Source organism: Triticum urartu, chromosome 7 (assembly GCF_003073215.2).
Source record: "Triticum urartu cultivar G1812 chromosome 7, Tu2.1, whole genome shotgun sequence".
Lineage (NCBI taxonomy): Eukaryota > Viridiplantae > Streptophyta > Magnoliopsida > Poales > Poaceae > Triticum > Triticum urartu.
The window spans coordinates 127,015,547-127,038,348 of NC_053028.1; the positions used below are offsets into that span (position 1 = coordinate 127,015,547).

The 22,802-nt window shown below is 47.6% G+C and overlaps 1 protein-coding gene and 2 pseudogenes across 2 annotated transcripts; 2 read left to right on the plus strand and 1 right to left on the minus strand.

Moving 5' to 3' along the window:
* The first annotated feature begins 1,199 nt into the window (after positions 1-1,199).
* Positions 1,200-8,421, plus strand: LOC125522566 (chaperonin-like RBCX protein 1, chloroplastic). 2 transcript variants are annotated; one of them, XM_048687618.1, is made up of 6 exons: positions 1,200-1,463; positions 1,810-1,904; positions 2,235-2,352; positions 7,861-7,877; positions 7,961-8,023; positions 8,117-8,421. In XM_048687618.1, the coding sequence occupies exons 1-6, from the start codon at positions 1,241-1,243 to the stop codon at positions 8,189-8,191; spliced, it is 591 nt and encodes a 196-aa protein (XP_048543575.1). In that variant the 5' UTR covers positions 1,200-1,240; the 3' UTR covers positions 8,192-8,421. The 2 variants fall into 2 exon arrangements, with proteins under 2 accessions (XP_048543575.1, XP_048543576.1); XM_048687619.1 differs by lacking the exon at positions 7,861-7,877 and having other exon boundaries at positions 7,934-8,023.
* Positions 6,767-6,905, minus strand: LOC125526140 (annotated as a pseudogene).
* Positions 8,422-13,163: 4,742 nt separating the features above from the next.
* LOC125522565 lies at positions 13,164-16,066 on the plus strand (annotated as a pseudogene).
* Positions 16,067-22,802: the final 6,736 nt, after the last annotated feature.

Here is a 22,802-nt window from a genome sequence, read left to right on the forward strand (position 1 = left end):
ATACTGTTTGTCAGGGGGAGCTCGGTCTAGTGGTTATTGCTGTGTCCTGCTTTTGCTAGCGAGAGGAGTTCCGCGCGGATTAGGAGCTCCCCGAGGGAACCCCTCAAAAAAAAAGGAACTCCCCGAGGGCGCACCAATCGCCGCCGGAGGCGAGACGTTTGCTTCCCTCTTGCTGCGGCGAGATATAGCCCTAATGCAAAAAAACCGCCTTCTGATTTCAACTCCTTCCCTGGTGTCATCCCATGTGCTTAATCCGTAACAAAATTCCATATGCCCCCCTAGTGATGTCAAAATCTATTATTTTTACATCTACATCATCTTATTGGAGATGGTCTTAATCCGTAAAAATATGGCCGTATGCGCATTATCACTACTAAATAAATGAGCTAGTGGTTGATCTTTCAACGAAAAAAAATGTCATATTACAAACTCAAACATTAAGCTTTCCGATCAGGAACAGAAATATGGCCAACACACTCTCCTAGTGCTTTTCCTGTACACGTTCTCATTCACCTCCTCTCGCAACACCCCAACACGGTATAGAAATCAACAAAGTTACTTTCGCCTGCGGATGTGGAGTTTCTACACCCGGGCTCAAATGCTCCTAGGTGGACAGTAAATTCGAAAAAATAGAAAACAAATCCAAAAGATTCTGAATCTTTTGTGTGGAAAAATTTAAGGAATATTTGGAGTGTATGCAAAAATTCATCACGAAATCACATTGATGGAAGGTGTGGTAAAAAATAAAATCGATGCTCTGAAAATTTTACTTTCAAACGCATTTTGGAGCTCTGATTTTGTTTTTTTCCATGACTTCCACCAATGGGATTTCGTGATAAAATTTGGCATGCACAGCAAAAATTTCCTAATGTAAGCCACAAAAAATCAGTTTTTTATTTATTTTACTGTTCACACAGGGAGCATTTGAGCTCGGATGAGCTACTTTCGCTTGCAGTGGCACTTCATCGAGCACCAAGCAAATCAATCGACGACATCTTATTCTTTTTTCTTTTTTGCGAAACGACATCTTATTCTTACCCGAGGAGGAGGCAGGGGAGAAGGCCCGGTCAGGTAGGCCACATAGAGTTTGCCAGGTACTTCTTCCGTCTTTGTTTCTCAAATAAATGTGTCTAGCATTTTCATTTGAATGACAAACTTTTTCAGACAGAGGGAGTACAAATTCTGAGTCCGAAATGCTGAGACTTGACTTCTCGTCATCAAATACCCAAAATACCCTGGCATGCAAATATCTCCCGCTGGGTGCAACCCGTGGCGCACGTTGGTTACCATTCCAGACGCCATGGTGTCCTGTCGCTGCGCCGTCCTGCCCCACCCTGCCGGAGTGGTCCCTCGTCGCCGGCAACACCTACCCGCACAGGCGTTCTGCGGGGCGGAGAGGAGGAGGCGGCGGCGGCTCGTGAGCTTCGAGGCGCCGCCTCGGTGCCACAAGATGTATGTTCCCGGTAATTCTGCACTACTTTGCCTTCATCTTCAATTCTTGAGCCCCCTGTTCCCCGAGGGAAAAGCAATTGGATTGATCCGCTCGGCCATTATATTTCTGTAGCAGCTAAAGCAGAGTAGCCAAGTGCAGTTGTGAAAGAGCCAAACTTCAACAATTACCAAGCAAATTTCTGTTCTTCCGTGTGCTAAAACCACGAAAATCTTATGGTTCGACATATGCAAATCGGTTTCAAATCTCAGTCAGGAGTTCGAAGCATGCTCAAATTAATTCATTCACTGTAACACTAACAATACTACTGTAAATAGCTTTTGCGAAATGATGTGGACTGAGCCAGTGACATGTTTCAGGCTTTGGAGAGGGCTCCCCAGAGAAAAAGGCGGCGATTAGTCTGCTGAACTTCTTCAATTACCTGGCCGTCAGGATTGTGCTGGCACAGCTTGAGGTTACCTACCTTCTAGTTCCTCGCATAATCTCCATTGAGAGTCTTAGATTTAGTAAAAGCAACACAATACTTCAGTAGTATAGTAAGTAGTACTTTTTTGTTTGCAACTTGATTTGGACTGAGACAACACTACCGTATTTGTTATACTCGATGCACAAATTATTACAGCACCACTGAGAGTAGGATTTTCGCAGACCATTGAGAGAAATAGACATACCCTAATAATACTGTTGGGTACCTGATTCTTTATTTATTTTATGTTTGAGGGACGTTTTGGTGCCATCTAATAGCTGTGCTTTTTTATCTTCCTGTGAACAATTTTACCGTCAGAGTTACAACCGAGAAGCCTATGTTGAGCTCAAGGAGTTCACCAGCCGCAACTCCGTGAACGACGCTGATAGTTTCTGCAAAAACCTGATCCGCGAGTCGCCAAGACACAAGGCATTAGGTAACTTTTCTTACCCCTTTTCCAGATTTAGGATGATATACGGGGTAACCTTTGCCTATCCGAGTACATGCTTATCGCTGAAGAATTGAGTGTCGTAGCAGGTTTATGATGCCTGTTTTGTTGATCAGAACTTAATCTAAGACAAGCATCAGTTCTGAACTAACTCATGCACTGCAGTGTGTGCGATATGCGGGAAGCGTCTTGCCTCGTTAGAGGGACGCGTTGCGTGTTTATATGGCAGGGGCGCACCTGCCTGAATAACAGCGCATATATGAAGTTGTTGGGATTACAAACTTGGAGAAGAAGGGATAAAGGAAGGAGAGTTCGGTTACAGAGGATATGTGAGGATATGTCAACCGAAACTACTTAAACATCTATCCCTATATCTATCTCTACAATGCGTGTTTAACACCCTTCCTTAATCACAACTTCATCAAGTTGAGATTATGCTTGAAGTCTTAAAAACTCCGTGTGGGCAAAGCCTTGGTAAACCCGTCAGCAACTTGATCTCTAGAGTGCACAAACCGAATGTCAAGTTGCTTGTTAGCAACCCTTTCTCTGACAAAGTGGAAATCTATCTCTATGTGTTTTGTCCTTGCATGAAACACGTGATTAGCAGATAGATAGGTAGCACCAAGATTATCACACCACAAACATGGGGCCTTGGTGTTTTTCACACCAAGTTCTTTAAGAATAGATTGAACCCATATAATTTCTGCTGTTGCATTTGCCAATGCTTTGTATTCTGCCTTTGTACTTGATCTAGACACAGTTGTCTGTTTTCTTGCACTCCATAATATTAGGTTAGGACCAAAAAATACTGCAAAGCCACCAATGGAGCGTCTATCATCCAGACTGCCTGCCCAATCAGAATCAGAGAAGGCACTAACCAAGGTAGATGGTGACTTGCTGAAATTAAGACCAATGCTCAAAGTATTTTTGACATATCGAACTATACGTTTAGCAGCAGTCCAATGAACAGTGGTGGGTGCATGAAGAAACTGACATACTTTGTTGACAGCAAAAGAAATATCAGGCCTTGTCAAAGTTAAGTACTGCAATGCACCGACTAGGCTCCTGTATTTAGTGTTGTCCTCTTTGCTTAGAGGTGTACCTTCTATAAGAGACAGTTTTTCAGAACTTGACAAAGGAGTGGGTGAGGGTTTACAACCTTGCAAGTCAGCCTTTTTTACCAAATCAGTGGCATATTTTTCCTGGAAGAGATGAAGTCCATCATCATGTTTCTTCACTTCAATCCCTAGGAAATAATGAAGATTTCCAAGATCCTTAAGAGCAAAATCTGTGCTCAAGTCCTTCAATAATGCAGTTATTACTTCATCAGATGAACTTGTAACAATAATGTCATCAACATAAATGAGAACAAATATGGATGTGTTCAATTTATTGTAAATGAACAGTGAAGTATCAAACTTGGAAGGAACAAAACCGAGTGTCTGCATTTTATGACAAAGGCGTGAATACCATGCCCTTGGTGCTTGCTTTAACCCATACAGTGCTTTGTCAAGTTTGCATACAAATGAGGGTGCTTGTTCATTTTCAAACCCAGGAGGTTGTTTCATGTATACTTCCTCTTCCAGAACACGATGCAAAAATGCGTTCTGTACGTCTAGCTACCTGAGACTCCAACCCCTAGACACGGCAATGGACAAAACAAGACGTATGGTTGCAGCTTTAACAACAGGACTAAAGGTGTCCTCATAATCTATTCCATACTGTTGCTTAAAACCCTTGGCAACAAGTCTTGCCTTGTATCGATCAATGGTTCCATCAGATTTCCTTTTTATTCTGAAGACCCATTTGCAATCAATAAGATTCTTACCTTGCTGTGGAGGGACTAGATGCCATGTGTTATTTTTCTCAAGTGCCAAATATTCTTCCTTCATTGCCTTTTTCCACTTTTCATCACCGAGTGCTTCCTCAAGCGTACTTGGCTCACCTGGTTCACCTGTGGAACAAACTAGGCCATATTTTGTTATATGTTTATAATCAACAGGCTTGATCACACCTTGTTGCAGCCGAGTTTGTTGTTGTGATGGTGCAGCCAGATCTGTGGCCACAGAAGATCCTGAGTCGGGAACAGGAGTTCTGGGCGCTGCAAGTTCCGAGGCAGATTCGCCTCGTGCTCGCCCCGGATCCTCTGTGACTTCGCCCCGTGACCCAGATGTTGTAGGCGCCACAGAAGATCCCGGCCTCCCGACCGGCTCGTCAGGAGCACATGATTGCGCAGGCCCGCGTGAATCAGCACTGGATTCAGCGCCCGTCAGCCGCGTCTCGACGTGCCGCTTGTAGCAGCGCAATTCGTCCGGAAAACGCCTGCCGCTTCGACCACCCGGGCGCTGCCAGGTGTCGAGCGCTGAGTGGAGAGGAGCGGGTGCGGGGTCGCCTCCAGTTGCGGACGGGCGCGTGGCACGCGCGGTGTCGCTGCCGGTCGCACGAGCGGGCGGACCCGCTGTCGGTTCTGACGCGTCAGCCCGCGCAGATTGCCTGCGCTGCTGCTCCTGCAGCGATCCCGAGGCGGATCCAGCGCACTCCGAGGCAGATTTGCTCCCCTCCTCGTGACACATGAAATATGGCACTTGTGGATTGATTTGTGCATCATTTTCTTCTCTGTTTTCACTTCCGTTTTCTCCTGCATCATCACAAAGCTCATGTGCATGGTTAGGAGGGTTAGTCATCATTGGATCATCACAATTATTTTCTCCCCCGTGATCAAGGCCGGATAGATGAGGTGGCAAAAGAAGTATTTCTTGACAGAGTCTAGCGCCGGCATTAGGATGAAGATCAGCAAAAGGAAATTTGGTTTCATCAAAGACCACATCTCTAGAGATATAGACACGGCCGGTGGAGATGTCAAGGCACTTGACACCTTTATGAAGTGGACTATAGCCAAGAAAAGCACATTGCTTTGAGCGGAACATGAGCTTACGATTATTGTAGGGACGAAGATTGGGCCAACACGCCAAACACACGAAGTGACTTGTAGTCAGGTTTGACATGAAGAAGCCTCTCTACTGGAGTCTCATTATTGATAACACGACTAGGAAGCATGTTGATGATGTGGACAGCCGTGAGGAAAGCCTCATCCCAAAACTTGAGGGGCATGGAGGCGCCGGCTAAGAGGGCTAGTCCTACCTCAACAATGTGTCGGTGTTTACGTTCTGTAGAGCCGTTTTGTTGGTGAGCGTGAGGGCATGATACATGGTGAGAAACATCAAGATTTTGGAAGAAAGAGTTCAACTTTTCGTACTCTCCCCCCCCAGTCTGATTGAACAGCAATAATCTTGCTGTCAAACTTGCGCTCAACGAGAGCTTGAAAGTTTTTAAAGACTTGAAAGACGTCGGATCGTTTCTTAAGAAGATAGATCCAGGAATATTTGCTGTAGTCATCTATAAAGCTCACATAGTAAGTGTGTCGACCAACAAAGCTAGGGGCAGGACCCCAAACATCAGAAAAAATTAATTGCAATGGTTTTGTAGACACACTAGTTGATAGAGGATAGGGTAACTGATGACTCTTAGCACGTTGACATGAATCACAAACTGTTTCAATATTGTGCTCACCAACAAACGGGAGCTTATTTTTCCTAAGCAATCTTTCAACTAAAGAAAAAGAGGCATGGCCTAATCGATCGTGCCATCGGGTTGACGAAAGCTTGGCAACACCGTAGGCTCGTTTATTGAATCTTCGACACTCCGGAAGCAATGGGTAGAGCCCTCGAACGCATCTACCTCGATAAAGCACTTTCTTCGTTGCCTGATCCTTGATCAAAAAGAAAAAAGGATGAAACTTGAGAAAGACATGATTATCAATGGCAATTCTATGAATGGAGAGAAGATTCATACTAGCACTAGGGACATGCAAAAAAAATTAGATGAAGGTTGCGATGGGGAGTTTTAATAACTGTATGACCAACGTGACGAATCCTCATACCTGCACCATTGGCAGTGTGGATCTGGTCCTTGCTGCGGTATTTCTCCCGCGTGGTCACCTTCTCGAGCTCGCTGGTGATGTGTTCAGTGGCCCCACTGTCAACGTACCAATTGGTGTCGACGCCGTAGGAGCCGTCCGCAGCTGCAGCAACTTTGTCCTCGTCTTGGGAGTCGTAGTCATCTTCATCGTAGCGGTACCAGCAGTCTTTGGCCGTGTGCCCAAGCTTGCCACATATCTGACAGCGAGGGGCATCCGGACAAGACCTGGTGGAGCTGCCGCCACGACGAGGTTTGGAGTTGGGGGAGCGGCCGCCGCGGGAGTTGGAGGAGCCACCACCGTTGATGGTGCCTCCAGGCCGCTCTTTGGTGCGGGGAGAGCCACGACCGCGACCATGACCGCGAGATGCGGCGTTGGCCGAGGACTTGAAGCCGCCGGAGGAGCCATGAAATTGGGCCATGCGCTGATCGAAGTTGCTCAGCATGGCATAGAGCTCATCGAGGGTGACAGGCGTGACGTGGGCGTCGAGGGCGGAGACGAGCGGCTGGTAGTCGGCGTCCAGCCCATGGAGGATGTACGAGATCAACTCGTCGTCCTGGATGGGTTTTCCGGCGGCGGCGAGCTCATCAGTGAGGCCGCGGAGGGAGGCGAAGTAGGAGGCAACGGACTGGTTGCCCTTCTGCGCGTTGATGAGCGCAGTTCGGATGTTGTTGACGCGGCTGAGGGATTGGGATGAGAACATGCCCGCCAGAGCCAACCAAAGTTCACGCGTCGTGGTAATCGCGGTGACCGCGACCAGGACCTCCCTGGACAGTGTACTCGGCAAATAGCCGAGCACCTGTTGGTCCTCCCTGACCCAAAGTGGGTGGAGAGGGTTGGGCTCAGAAGTCTCCTTGCCGTCTTTGTCCTTGGTGACGTGAAGTCTGGCCGGTTCCGGCGAGGTGCCGTCGACGTAGCCGAAGACACCGGCGCCCCGCAGGTGGGGTGTGACCTGCGTGCGCCAGAGCACGTAATTCGTGTGGTTGAGCTTCTCGGTGACCTGGCCGTTGAGGCTAGGTTGGGAGGCGCCGGATGAAGACATGGCTATGGCATTAGATGGAATCGGGATAGCTAGATGGAGAGAGGAAGGGCTCTGATTACCATGTGCGATATGCGGGAAGCGTCTTGCCTTGTTTTTTTTTGAGAAGGGGGGATTCCCTGGCCTCTGCATCAGAAAGATGCATACGGCCATGTCTTGCCTCGTTAGAGGGACGCGTTGCGTGTTTATATGGCAGGGGCGCACCTCCCTGAATATCAGCGCATACATGAAGTTGTTGGAATTACAAACTTGGAGAAGAAGGGATAAAGGAAGGAGAGTTCGGTTACAGAGGATATGTCAACCGAAACTACTTAAACATCTATCCCTATATCTATCTCTACAATGCGTGTTTAACACAGTGGTGAAGTGTTGGTGCTCTTTTAGTTTTCATTTGATTGTCGGCTTACCATTTCTCATGATGAACATTAGTCTTGGACAAATTTACTGACACCTCATTACCTTTGTTTCACCATGGTGACAGCTATGAGGATTTTGGAGGTAAGCACCTAGAAAAATTTAGAAATGGCAATCTTCTGAACTTTGGTCTGGCCCAGGGTTTGCTCATGCATCTGCGACCGCAGGTTCGATCGGCTTATATGAAGAATGATTTCGAGTGGGACAACCTGAAGAAGCTATCGTTCAAGGTTGGTTGTTTTCCACGCCGAAGTATTATCATCACCATCAAGAAGAGACCATTCATTGTTGTTTATTTCTTGCCTTCCATTGCGCATGGGCAGATGGTTGATGAGGCCAATATAAAGCTCATGAGGGATTATGTCCTGGAGACCAGCCACATAGAAGACGACGAGTGAAGATATCCCATGTACCCTCGGCACGTCTGCCGTGCAGGCCTCGATCGATCGACAGCTCTGCACACGCACAGGATTTGATTATGTTCTTTTATTACCAAGTGCGGTTCAAACTCCGTGTATTTGGGACTGGAAATTATCAGATAACGTGACGATGCGCGCTAAAGGATTATACCACGCTGAAACTGAATCCACGGCATCCTGAATCAAGTGCTATTCCCAGTGTTTCACAATGTTCTTCCTTTTTCACTAAGGAGGTTGGAACCCCCGGCCTCTATATCAATTGATGCACACAATCATCTTTATTAAAGTTGATGCAACGCAGCAAGGCCAATGTCATCACAAGTGGATCAAGTACTATGCCCCCTGTTTCACAATGTAATTCATTTTAGTCTTGTCCAAGGCAAACTATATTAAAATTGGTCAACTTTATAGAAAATTAATATCCATGTCTACAATACAAAAAATAAACACTATGAAAACATGTCCAATGAAGCTCCCGCAAAACAAAAACATGTTCAATGAAGAATTTAAATGATAGTACGTATCAATTGGATGTGCACATGATGGTATTTTTCCTATAAACTTGATCAAAATTTGAATATCTTTTGACTTGACACAAAATGGAGTACCTTATATTGCGAATTTCCGTGCGCAATCAAAATTGGACCGGGTTCCACTATCAAGCACGGCTGGAACAACGCAAAAGTAATGGGATCCCAGGTTTTAAACTGTTGCCTAACGGTAACATCATGATAACTAGAAGTTCAACAAGGCTAGAGAAAGTAAATCAGCGAACTTCTCGTTACGACGGCACAAAAGGACCAGGAATCCTGTGGTTGTATAAGAATGATCCTCCTCGTAAGACTAGCAAGCTCGCGTGCACCTTCTAGATAACCAACTTGTTTGTCCCTTTGATTATTTCGGCCGAGGAGATGATGTACGGACGACTACGAGCTAGCCAATCCCATGTCCCAAGTCTCATGACGAACTGCCATCTGACGTGGCTTTGTTGTTCATGGTCCTTGCTGCCCGTGGACTCTGGCCGGATAAGGTATTCTGTGTGCGTGGAATGAACAGTCAACAAAACCGAAAAGAGGAATCTCAGATACGAGAGAGGGAAAGGTGAAAGCAACGCTCACGGCCGATCGATATTTCTTCGATAAAATGGCAGTAGATCGATGTCATAGGCTATACAGCTCGTGTAAGGTCATGGCACCCGCTTGATTGGCACAGAAGAGAAGCATCAAGGCAGAGAAGAGGTCAAGCACGTGCGGTAATTACAAGTCAAAGGATCACCTCGGTTAATTATTACAATTACTCTGCCTTGATCTGCAAGGACCAACAAGAAAGTGGAATCTGGCTTGATCTAGACTCCACAGGATTGCTCTCCAAGCACCCCGCAGACAAGTTGGCTGGCCAGATCGATCGCTCCGGTTGGTCAGTGCATCATCCGATGTGGACGCAATTGGTTGCATATGGAACCAGCTAACGTTTCCTCGCACAACTTTTCTCTGTGTCGCCATTAAAGAACTGCTACATCACCATTTCAAAAAAAAAGAACTGCTACATCACATCCGAGTCTAGGTTACAATGGCAACATTGACCCGTTCTGTACTGCACTCTGCTTTTGTGGTCTGGTCGGATCGGACGGCTCCGGGACGCCCAATAACGACCGAATCTGTCTCACGCTCACTGCACTTTCGCGGAATCCAACGTCAAATGTTGAGCATGCCGCGAGTTAGGTTTCTGGATATTGTATGTTGTGCCAAAAAGATTACTTATGTGAGTGCATCTCCAACTCCTTGCACCAAAACTGATAAAATTCACCCATTGTATTCCTTGCATCAAAACGGAAGGAGTATATACTAGTAGACATTTGTGGACACATGAGGACATGTCCATGGACATCAAATTGAGAGGCGGCCATCCACCTATTGTATCAAATGACCGTCTCTTTTCGGGGGAAAAAACAAACAAACCAAATGTTCACGGTGTAGCCCTACTTTGAATCTTGATCAATACTCCCTCCGTCCGGGTTTATTTGACCCGCTTGAAAATCACAGGCCATTAGTTTTAATGTCTTGCCTTGGTCTTTGAGTTTTGTCTAACGGGCCCAATAAATCCGGACGGAGGGAGTAGCAATTCAATCATACATTTAAATCTTAATAAAATCGATGAATGTTCAACAAGTTTTTAAAATTCATCAATCCCAAATTCAACCATATTCCTTGAAAGTGACATTTATCTCAAGATTTCTCTCCTCGAACTTGACCTTCTTCATCACGCATGTTGTTCATCCAAATGGGTTGGTCCTTGAGCTTCATCAAACAATGCATCAATGTGAAGGCCTTGCCCTTTGTTATTTGGTACATCACAACAACGCATCTGGACTATACAATGGCGTGATAATCAGGCTGCAACATTGAGTGAATCAAAGAATTAGTCAACACGCAGAGCAACAAGAAGTAAATTACGATCTCCGTCATTGGCGTCACCGTATGCCATATTCTTGTCTTGTGCAATCCCATCACAATACTTCATAATGGCGTTTGAAATGGTGTATCATTGATGGAGTAGTGACTTCTCACTGCGATCATTAGGGTCAGGTCTATAGGTGTGCAGATTGTGCGGTCCGCATAGGGCCTATAAATTTAGGAGTCCCAATTTTTTATATAGGCCTATGCTTATGTATAACTAACTGTCCCTGGGCGCTGGGCCACACATGGCGCTGGGCCGCACATCCACGTGAGTCAAGGTGTCGAGCGCCCTCAGGCCACTGCTCAATTGGAAACATGATCGCCGGAAGGATCGCAAATGCCACTCGTGTCACTACAGCCTACAGGAATCCTGCCCCTAGCGCCGGCCGACGGGCGACACGGCGAGTCGATGATAGTTCCTCTCCTCTCGCCAAAACAAAATTGATCGCACCCAGACTCCAGAGTGTCGGCGACGGGAGGCACGGTGACAGTTCCTCTCGGCAAAACAGGTAGCCTGCTTTTGGCGAGTCCTTCTTTCTGATTAACTTTGGCTCCTACTCCTAATTCCTAATTAACTTTTGGCATGTCATTAGAGATGGGTTCTTGTCTCCTCGGTTAAAGATAACAGTATAATAGTTCAATCGGACATGACACGAGACTAGTTAAGTTTGACGGTTCGTCTAATTGCCAAATATTAACAGATATCTCCAATTGATGTTTGTCGCTGTATCACTTTAATTTTATTTTATTCATCTGTTGTATCTTATGTTTTAATAATAAAGATTTGAGTCATCACGAGAAAACAACAATCTAGTTTCCAGAAGCGCAAGAGAAAAGAAAAGGAACAAAGATTATTAAATTAAATCTTATAAAGGTGCTATGGCCTGGTTTATTAGAATTGCTTGTTCTAGCGAGACAGGCCCCATTTTCCAGTTTCGCACAGGGCCTTGGATTTTGCCGGCCCGGCCCTAGCGATCATGGATCACATCCAAATTGTAGGGACAAATAGTGTGTGCTCATGAAACTAAGAATGCACATGTTACAAAAATATCATGTCCTCCCTCATCGAGTACCCCGCCACCTTCGTGCTTGCTTCAAAATAAGGAGAAAGTCAAAAAGATTCCTAATGGCTTTTGGCAGAACACCCGTCGGGCATGATGTCCTACGTGCGGATGATACCTACGTGCGGATGGATCTGAGGGTGGTGCCTTGGTGGAGCAAGGGTGGTCCAACAATAACTGGGCGGCGAACGGAGTGATGTAAAGGCGGCGACGGTCTTGATGGGTGCGGCTACAGAGCAAGGGGAGGAACAAATTTAAAGTGGGGAAGAGGGCCCTGGTAGGGGGTTGGATGGGTCGGATGTGTTGTAGTCCGTCGTGCGGATATCACTCTCCCAATCCTTCCACAAGTTTGTTTCTGATTTCATGAAATTCGAACATCTAGATCGGTTCATGGACGATTTTATGCACAATGCTAAAAATGTTTGAACCACGTCTAGCAATGCTTTGATGCACAGAGTTGGAGATGCCCTGAGTTCATCTCACCATGCATGCTTGTCACTCTGTGGGAGAGACGAGAGTGATCTGGTTATTCAACTTGTCTTGCGTCGTATCGCGTGGGCTATTATCCCGCGCTACTATTAGAGTTTTCCCTAATAGTGAATGTTCGTCTAATTGCCAAATATGGACGTATAATCTCCAATTGACATCTGCTGCCGTATCACTTTAATTTTATTTTATTAACCTTTTGTATCTTGTGTTTTAATAATACAGATTTGAGTCGTCATGGGAAAACATCAATCTTGTCTCCAGAAGCGCAAGAGAGAGAAAAAAATAGAATTTAATTAAATCCTACAAAGGTGCTATGGACCTATTTATTAGAATTGCTCGTTAGTTCATCTTTTTTAGTGAGATAGGCCCGCACACGGGGCTTCGGATTTCGCCGGCCCGGCCTTGGCGATCATGGATCACATCCAAATTGTAGGGGCACTTAGTGCTTGTGCTCATGAAACCAAGAATGGACATGACAATAGATCCTTCCTCATCAAGTACCCCGCCACCTTCCCGCTTGCTTCAAAATAAGGGGAAAGTCAAAAAGATTCGCAATGGCTTTTGGGCGAACACTTGCGAGGCGTGGTGTCCACCATGAACGGCGTCAGCAAGGGGGCGGATGATGCATGGGTGCAGACGGATCCGAGGGTGCAACGACGACGAAGTATAGGGCGCCCTTAGTAGAGCAAGGGTGGTACGGCAAGAACTGGGCGGCAGGCGGAGTGGTATAAAGGCGGCAACGGTCTTGTTGGGTGCAGATACAGGGGAGGAACGGAGTGGGGAAAGGGCCCTGGTAGGCAGGGGCGGCGCTAGGGGTATTCTTAGGTCTTCATGTGAATACCCATGATTTTTATAAAACAGTGTTGATTTTGGCAAAAGAGTGACAATTTTTAAAAAACAGCAATGATTTTGGTAAAATGGATACATATGAATATCCGGTTGCAAATTTCTTGAGCCGCCACTGCTGGTAGGTGATTGGATGGGTCGGATGTGTCGAAGTCCTTTTATGCGCAATGCTCAAAATGTTTGAACCACGCCTAGCAAATGTTTTGATGCACACCGTTGGAAATGCCCTGAGTTCATCTCACCATGCTTTACACTCTGTGGGGCAGACGAGAGTGGTATGGTTAGCCAACTTGTTGTCTTGCGTCTCCTCTCTCCGTCGCCTCAGCCAGAGTCGCATTCTAGTCTCCGTGCCGGGCCGCGCCCTTGCTTCCTCGAACCTTCGCTCCGGTTGGACTTTGAAGCCCGGAGCCGCCATTCTTATACCCCCGGCCAACCCCTGTCCGTCCGTCCCCCAACCCCAGTAACTCCACCCATGTCTCCATCCAGACCAGTCAATCCATAGCTCCATACTCGTCGCACTTTGCACGCTTCGCCTCGAGGTCACCAGCCATGGACGAGGAGTTCTCGCCGCTCTCGCCGTCCCTCTTCCTCGACCTGCCGCCCACCCCGCCCCCCGCCGCCGACGTCGACCTCGACTTCATCTCGCGCATGCTCATGGAGGAGGACATCGACGACAAGTTCTTCTACCAGTACCCCGACCAGCCCGCCATCCTCGACGCCCAGCGCCCCTACCAGCAGATCATCTCCGACACCACCACCACCTCTTCCGGCTCGCCTAACGGCACCACCTCCTCCTGCTCGCCTAACGGCACCACCTTCTCCGATGGCAACGCCATGAGCAGCAGCAACGCCGCGACGTCCTCCTCCGAGGAGACCAACAACTTCTCCTGGCCCTACGACCCGCTCGAGCTCTCGCAGCTCCTCCGCTCCCCACCTTACCTCGACGACATGCTGTTCGGCGGCCTCGTCCCCGATTCCCCCGCCGACGAGGATACCAGGAACTCGTTCGTTGCTGACGCCCCAGCTGCGGGGTTCCAGCAGAGTCCGCCGCAATTCAAGGGCGCGGCCAACGGGGCCGGCGCGTTCTTCGGCCAGAACGGCGGCAGCCCGGGCACCCAGAGTTCGGCAGTCTTAAATGGCCCGGCGGAGGAGAAGGAGGCCGAGCGGAAGCCGGCGATGTTTTCCGCTGGCGACGGCGGCCAGGGCGGGCTGCTCTCGGCCTTCTTCAGCAACGGCGGCGACATGGACATGCTCAACTCGGCCTTCCTCAAGGGCATGGAGGAGGCCAACAAGTTCTTGCCGACCAACAACACCCTCCTCGAGGCCATCCCCGGCAAAGGAGCGCGGCTTCATCGTCAAGAAGGAGGAGGCGGCGAACGGGACACCGACGTCCGGCAATGGCCGCCGGGGCCGCAAGTACAGGTACGAGGAGGACGACCTGGACGCGGAGACCGCCAGGAGCAGCAAGCTGATGATGCCGGACAGCGAGGAGACCGGCGCGCGCGAGATGTTCGACGAAATAATGCTGGAGGGGTACGAGACGTGCATGCGAGGGATAGAGGAGCTGCGCCTCGCCATGGACAGCGAGGCCAAGAAGAAGAACGGGAAGGCGGCGCGCGCGAAGAAGAGCGAGGTGGTCGACCTGCGCACCATGCTCATCCACTGCGCGCAGGCCGTGGCCGCAGGCGACCGCCGGGGCGCGACCGAGCTGCTCAGGCAGATCAAGCAGCACTCCGGGCCGACGGGGGACGCCACGCAGAGGCTGGCGCACTGCTTCGCCGAGGGGCTGGAAGCGCGGCTCGCGGGCACGGGGAGCCAGGTGTACCAGTCGCTGGTGGCCAAGCGCACCTCGGTGGTGGAGTTCCTCAAGGCCTACAAGCTGTTCATGGCGGCCTGCTGCTTCAAGAAGGCCAACTTCGGGTTCGCCAACAAGACCATCCTGAACGCCATGGCCGGGAAGCGCCGCCTGCACATCGTGGACTTCGGGGTGCAGTACGGGCTTCAATGGCCGGGCCTGATGCGGTGGCTGGCGCAGAGAGACGGCGGGCCGCCGGAGGTGAGGATCACGGGCATCGACCTCCCGCAGCCCGGGTTCCGCCCGGCCCGCCAGGTCGAGGAGACCGGCCGCCGGCTCAGCAGCTGCGCCCGCGAGCTGGGCGTGCCGTTCAAGTTCCACGGCGTGGCGGCCAAGTGGGACACCGTGCGCGGCGAGGACCTGCGCATCGACCCGGACGAGGTGCTCGTGGTGCACTGCCAGTGCGGCCTCCGGAACCTGATGGACGACAGCGTCGCGGTGACCACGAGCAGCTCCAGCCCCAGGGACGTGGTGCTGCGGAACATCCGCGACATGAAGCCCGACGTGTTCGTGGAGTGCGTGGCGAACGGCGGCTACGGCGCGCCCTTCTTCGTGACGCGGTTCAGGGAGGCGCTCTTCTTCTACTCGGCGCACTTCGACATACTGGACGCGACCATCCCGCGGGACAACGACGAGCGACTGATGATCGAGCGGGACCTCATCGGGCGGGGCGCGCTGAACGTGATCGCCTGCGAGGGCGCGGACCGGGTGGAGCGGCCGGAGACGTACCGGCAGTGGCAGGCGCGGAACCGGCGGGCGGGGCTCCGGCAGCTGCCGCTGGACCCGGAGGTGGTCGGGATGGTGAGGGAGAAGGTGAGGGAGCACTACCACAAGGACTTCCTCATCGACGTGGATCACCAGTGGCTGCTGCAGGGGTGGAAAGGCAGAGTGCTCTACGCTCTCTCCACATGGGTTGCTGCCGACGATGATAGCTAGAAGTCTTTCATAAATCTATATGGTTCGGGTCACTGCCGTTTCAGGATGGCTTGGACTGGTGGTGGCACCTGTATGGTAGAAATAAGTAGAGATGCAACAAGAATACCGGAGTACTTACTATGTAAATTAGATGCTTATTAGAGATTAGTGTGAAAAAACGTCTTACATTATGAGACGGAGGGAGTTGTGCTAATGTACAAATGAAGAACCCTAGTTTTGTTGTCCTTGTGTATGGCTCCGTGCTGGCCGGTGACTTGGTTGGGTCTTCAGGCCAGCCACGGTTTCCGGGCTGCGGGCGGCGCGGTCTTGCGACCACACTGTAATACACGTCTTTACAGTACGGATTCAGTCAGCTACGGGATCGGAGTGGCTGATGAAAATCGCGCCGATTTTGGTCATGGTGGACGATGGCGGCGTCTTTGGCATCGTCGTTATAGTCTGCCTCACCACTCTCAGGCTGTTCTGGGGAAACCCTAGGTTTGGGTCTCTCGGATCGGGCGATGACGACGCCTTTGGTGTCGATCTCCCGGATCGGGCGATGATGACGCCTTTGGTTTCATTCTCCCTTTCCGGGGCATTGTTTTTGAGCAGGTGCTGACTGGAGGGGTCAAGAAATGGAGCGATATCATATCTACCGCATCGACAGCAGTGGGTCTTGACGGCATGGCACAACGAGATCTCGGCGATGGATGTGCACAGGATGGTTGTGATGTCTCGCGGCGTGGCACAACGAGATCTCGTCTGAAGGATGGCATGTCATCCTGGATAGATAATGCAAGAATAATCATTGAACTGTACCATTTTTTACCTAGTGACTTCTAACATCAGCTGGATGTAAACCCGCATTTTGTACATTATCACCACTAATTACAAATAAAAAAGACAAAGGAGTAGAGGTTTTCCCTATTGTAATTGGTCAAAAAAATGAGGGAACAATGGTTATCGGAAACAATATGTACATCTCAATTTATTATCAACCACAAATAGTTAATCGAAGAATTATGAAGCCTAACAAACAAATTCTACACAAATAAGAGAGTGATCCCACTACTTCTAATTATCTCAACATATGTGCTTTGGCATCCTCAAAATTGTTCTAGCCGTTAGATTACTAGCACATATGCCCGTGCGTTACAGCGAGAGAGAATGGTTTTTGTGAGAAGCAATGGGAGAGTAAATTGATGTGTCCACCAAAAAATGGCGAGGAGCTGCAGTCTTCTCCTGGGTCATATTTGTCCTCTGAGATCTTGATAATAGTGGGGTTGGTCGGCGTGGTGGTGACCACCCAACTCGTGTCTTTTTTTTCTCCGAGTCCATCTCTGTCTTGCAGTTGTGGCTGCCCGGCGACCTTCGGGCACGGTTGCTTCGATCACTCTCTCATACGATGGCGTAATTGGATGAATTACTAACGGTAGCGCATAAATCCCATTTCATTAGCATAATTAGCGCATAAGCAGGCATGAACGTCCCTTCTTTATCAGGGTTTATCTTGGCCAGCCCACTGGTCGGCACCGAAACAGCCTGTGTTTGCCAGGCACGAGTAAAAAAATAAAAAAAAAGATGCGTTGAAGAACAGTACTGACGACCTCAAATACCCGACCACGTGCTGCTAGCCATTTGAACAAACTCGTCTTGCTAATCCAGTGCCAACGCGAATATTTAAGAACATACTGCAGCGTAAGATTGAAAAAAATCCTTATTGATTCATTTTGAAATTATCAAAATAATAATAATAACTATGAGTTGCCGAATACTTTTGGAAATGTGAACACTTTTCAATTCTCGGACATTGTTTTAAATGCAAACAATCTTTACAAAATTCCGTAGATTTTTCAAAAAATACAAACAAAATTCTAGATGAGAACAATTTTTTGAAATTAACAAAAAATCTTTGAAAACAAAAGCATGAACATTTTTTGAATTTGTGAACAATTATAAAAACAGGAACATGTTTTGAACATTCAAAACAATTTTAGAAAATGTTTTCTAATGAGAAAATAGGAATTTGTTCGAATTTGGAAAAAATGCATTTTTAATTCTCGATATTTTATGGAAAATGAAAATATTTTTAAAAAATTGTAACATTTAAAAAAAATCAAAATTTCAAAATTCCGAACTGAACCAAACATTTTATAAAATTTGTGAAATATTTTTAAAAATATTTAATTTTAAAAAAGGAAACATAAACTTGAAAGGAAAAAATAGAAACAGGAAACAAAAAGAGAAAGGAATAGAAAAAGGAAATCGAAAAAAATGGGTCAGCCCAGTCTTGGGCGCCTGTGCGAAGCTCTGACTATTTCCAGGTGCGTGGGCAGAAAAATAAGTGGGTTGGAATCACTGGGCCACGGCGCGCGCGGCCCACATACGAAATCCTGGACAAAACTTTTTACCTTATGTAACAGATGGACACACAAAAAAAATTAGTACCACCTCGAATTATTTTTCTTCTTATCGACAGTGAACGACCACAAAATCAGAGAAACACATCTCCCTTTAATATTAGGTATATGTAGTATATAGATATAGACTAGGTTCATGCACCAGTATCCGTTTGCTCAACGCATAAGAATCCCTACCATACTATATGTCTTAGTGCACTCTAAGAGCATATAAAGCCGGGAATTAACAAATATTGCCGTCTAAAACGCCCGGATACGCGCTCGGTCAGTGAACGAGGCATACCTGTTTTGAGTTATTATTTGTCCGTCTAAGCAGTCATACCTTTCATTTTCTTCCTCATATGTCTAGTCACTTGCCCATGACTGATGAAGATGAAGAAAGGGAAAGAAAAAAATAAAGAAAGAAAGAGAAAAGGCGGTTCAGGGTGGACCACGTCCTACGTGGCGGACTGACTAGGCGAGTCTGCAAGCCCTCATATCCTCCTTACATCTACGAGCCCGGGCGGTGGTGGCGGTAGCGGTAGCGGCGGCGACGGCTATGACGACGGTGCAAACATTCCCGCCTTCGGCAGCGGTGCGACAGGTGAAGGAAATATGCCCTAGAGGCAATAATAATGTTATTATTTTATTTCCTTATATCATGATAAATGTTTATTATTCATGCTAGAATTGTATTATCCGGAAACATAATACTTGTGTGAATACATAGACAAACTAAACGTCACTAGTATGCCTCTACTTGACTAGCTCGTTAATCAAAGATGGTTATGTTTCCTAACCATAGACATGTGTTGTCATTTGATTAACGGGATCACATTATTAGGAGAATGATGTGATTGACATGACCCATTCCATTAGCTTAGTACCCGATCGTTTAGTATGTTGTTATTGCTTTCTTCATGACTTATACATGTTCCTATGACTATGAGATTATGCAACTCCCATTTGTCGGAGGAACACTTTGTGTGCTACCAAACGTCACAACGTAACTGGGTGAATATAAAGGAGCTCTACAGGTGTCTCCAAAGGTAAATGTTGGGTTGGCGTATTTCGAGATTATGATTTGTCACTCCGATTGTCGGAGAGGTATCTCTGGGCCCTCTCGGTAATGCACATCACATAAGCCTTGCAAGCATTGCAACTAATGAGTTAGTTGCGAGATGATGTATTACGAAACGAGTAAAGAGACTTGCCGGTAACGAGATTGAACTAGGTATTGAGATACCGACGATCGAATCTCGGGCAAGTAACATACCGATGACAAAGGGAACAACGTATGTTGTTATGCGGTCTGACCGATAAAGATCTTCGTAGAATATGTAGGAGCCAATATGAGCATCCAGGTTCCGCTATTGGTTATTGACCGGAGACATGTCTCGGTCATGTCTACATTGTTCTCGAACCCGTAGGGTCCGCACGCTTAAGGTTTCGATAACAGTTATATTATGAGTTTATGAGTTTTGATGTACCGAAGTTAGTTCGGAGTCTCGGATGTGATCACGGACATAACGAGGAGTCTCGAAATGGTCGAGACATAAAGATTGATATATTGGACGACTATATTCGGACGCCGGAAGTGTTCCGGGTGATTTCGGAGAAAACCGGAGTACCGGAGGGTTACCGGAACCCCCCCCGGGAGAAGTAATGGGCCATATGGGCCTTAGTGGAGAGAGAGAAGGGCAGCCAGGGTGGGCTGCGCGCCTCCTCCCCCCTGGTCCGAATTGGACTAGGAGAGGGGGGCGGCGCCCCCCTTTTCTTCTCCCTCCCCACTTTCTTCCCCCTCTTAGTAGGAGTCCTACTCCTACTAGGAGGAGGACTCCTCCTTGGCGCGCCTATAGGGCCGGCCGGCCTCCTCCCCTTGCTCCTTTATATATGGGGGCAGGGGCACCCCTAGACACACAAGTTGATCCACGTGATTGTTTTCTTAGCCGTGTGCGGTGCCCCCTTCCACCATAATCCTCGATAATATTGTAGCGGTGCTTAGGCGAAGCCCTGCGATGGTAGAACATCAAGATTGTCACCACGCCGTCGTGCTGACGGAACTCTTCCCTGACACTTTGCTGGATCGGAGTCCGGGGATCGTCGTCGAGCTGAACGTGTGCTAAAACTCGGAGGTGCCGTAGTTTTGGTGCTTGATCGGTCGGGCCGTGAAGACGTACGACTACATCAACCGCGTTGTGCTAACGCTTCCGCTGTCGGTCTACAAGGGTACGTAGATCACACTCTTCCCTCTCGTTGCTATGCATCACCATGATCTTGCGTGTGCGTAGGAAAATTTTGAAATTACTACGTTCCCCAACAGTGGTATCAGAGCCTAGGTTTTATGCGTTGATGTTTTATGCACGAGTAGAACACAAGTGAGTTGTGGGCGATATAAGTCATACTGCTTACCAGCATGTCATACTTTGGTTCGGCGGTATTGTTGGACGAAGCGGCCTGGACCGACATTACACGTACGCTTACGCGAGACCGGTTCTCCCGATGTGCTTTGCACAAAGGTGGCTAGCGGGTGTCAGTTTCTCCAACTTTAGTTGAACCGAGTGTGGCTACGCCCGGTCCTTGCAAAGGTTAAAACAGCACCAACTTGACAAACTATCGTTGTGGTTTTGATGCGTAGGTAAGATTGGTTCTTGCTTAAGCCCGTAGCAGCCACGTAAAACTTGCAAAAACAAAGTAGAGGACGTCTAACTTGTTTTTGCAGGGCATGTTGTGATGTGATATGGTCAAGACATGATGCTAAATTTTATTGTATGAGATGATCATGTTTTGTAACCAAGCTATCGGCAACTGGCAGGAGCCATATGGTTGTCGCTTTATTGTATGCAATGCAATTGCGCTGTAATGCTTTACTTTATCACTAAGCGGTAGCGATAGTCGTGGAAGCATAAGATTGACGAGACGACAACGATGCTACGATGGTGATCAAGGTGTCGCGCCGGTGACGATGGTGATCACGACGGTGCTTCGAAGATGGAGATCACAAGCACAAGATGATGATGGCCATATCATATCACTTATATTGATTCCATGTGATGTTTATCTTTTATGCATCTTATCTTGCTTTGATTGACGGTAGCATTTTAAGATGATCTCTCACTAATTATCAAGAAGTGTTCTCCCTGAGTATGCACCGTTGCGAAAGTTTTTTGTGCTGAGACACCACGTGATGATCGGGTGTGATAGGCTCTACGTTCAAATACAACGGGTGCAAAACAGTTGCACACGCGGAATACTCAGGTTATACTTGACGAGCCAAGCATATACATATATGGCCTCGGAACACGGAGACCAAAAGGTCGAGCGTGAATCATATAGTAGATATGATCAACATAGTGATGTTCACCAATGAAACTACTCCATCTCACGTGATGATCGGACATGGTTTAGTTGATTTGGATCACGTAATCACTTAGAGGATTAGAGGGATGTCTATCTAAGTGGGAGTTCTTAGTAATATGATTAATTGAACCTAAATTTATCATGAACTTAGTACCTGATAGTATCTTGATTGTTTATGTTTGACTGTAGATAGATGGCCCGTGCCATTGTTCCGTTCAATTTTAATGCGTTCCTTGAGAAAGCAAAGTTGAAAGATGATGGTAGCAATTACACGGACGGGGTCCGTAACTTGAGGATTATCCTCATTGCTGCACAGAAGAATTACGTCCTGGAAGCACCGCTGGGTGCCAGGCTTGCTGCTGGAGCAACACCAGATGTTATGAACGTCTGGCAGAGCAAAGCTGATGACTACTCAATAGTTCAGTGTGCCATGCTTTAGGGCTTAGAATCGGGACTTCAACGACGTTTTGAACGTCATGGAGCATATGAGATGTTCCAGGAGTTGAAGTTAATATTTCAAGCAAATGCCCAGATTGAGAGATAAGAAGTCTCCAATAAGTTCTATAGCTGTAAGATGGAGGAGAACAGTTCTGTCAGTGAGCATATACTCAAAATGTCTGGGTATAATAATCACTTGATTCAATTGGGAGTTAATCTTCCAGATGATTGCGTCATTGATAGAATTCTCCAATCACTGCCACCAAGCTACAAGAGCTTCGTGATGAACTATAATATGCAAGGGATGAATAAGACTATTCCCGAGCTCTTCGCAATGCTGAAAGCTGCGGAGGTAGAAATCAAGAAGGAGCATCAAGTGTTTATGGTTAACAAGACCACTAGTTTCAAGAAAAAGGGCAAAGGAAAGAAGAAGGGGAACTTCAAAAAGAACAGCAAGCAAGTTGCTACTCAAGAGAAGAAACCCAAACCTGGACCTAAGCTTGAAACTGAGTGCTTCTACTGCAAGCAGACTGGTCACTGGAAGCGGAACTGCCCCAAGTATTTGGCGGATAAGAAGGATGGCAAGGTGAACAAAGGTATATGTGATATACATGTTATTGATGTGTACCTTACTAATGCTCGCAGTAGCACCTGGGTATTTGATACTGGTTCTGTTGCTAACATTTGCAACTCGAAACAGGGACTACGGATTAAGCGAAGATTGGCTAAGGACGAGGTGACGATGCGCGTGGGAAATGGTTCCAAAGTCGA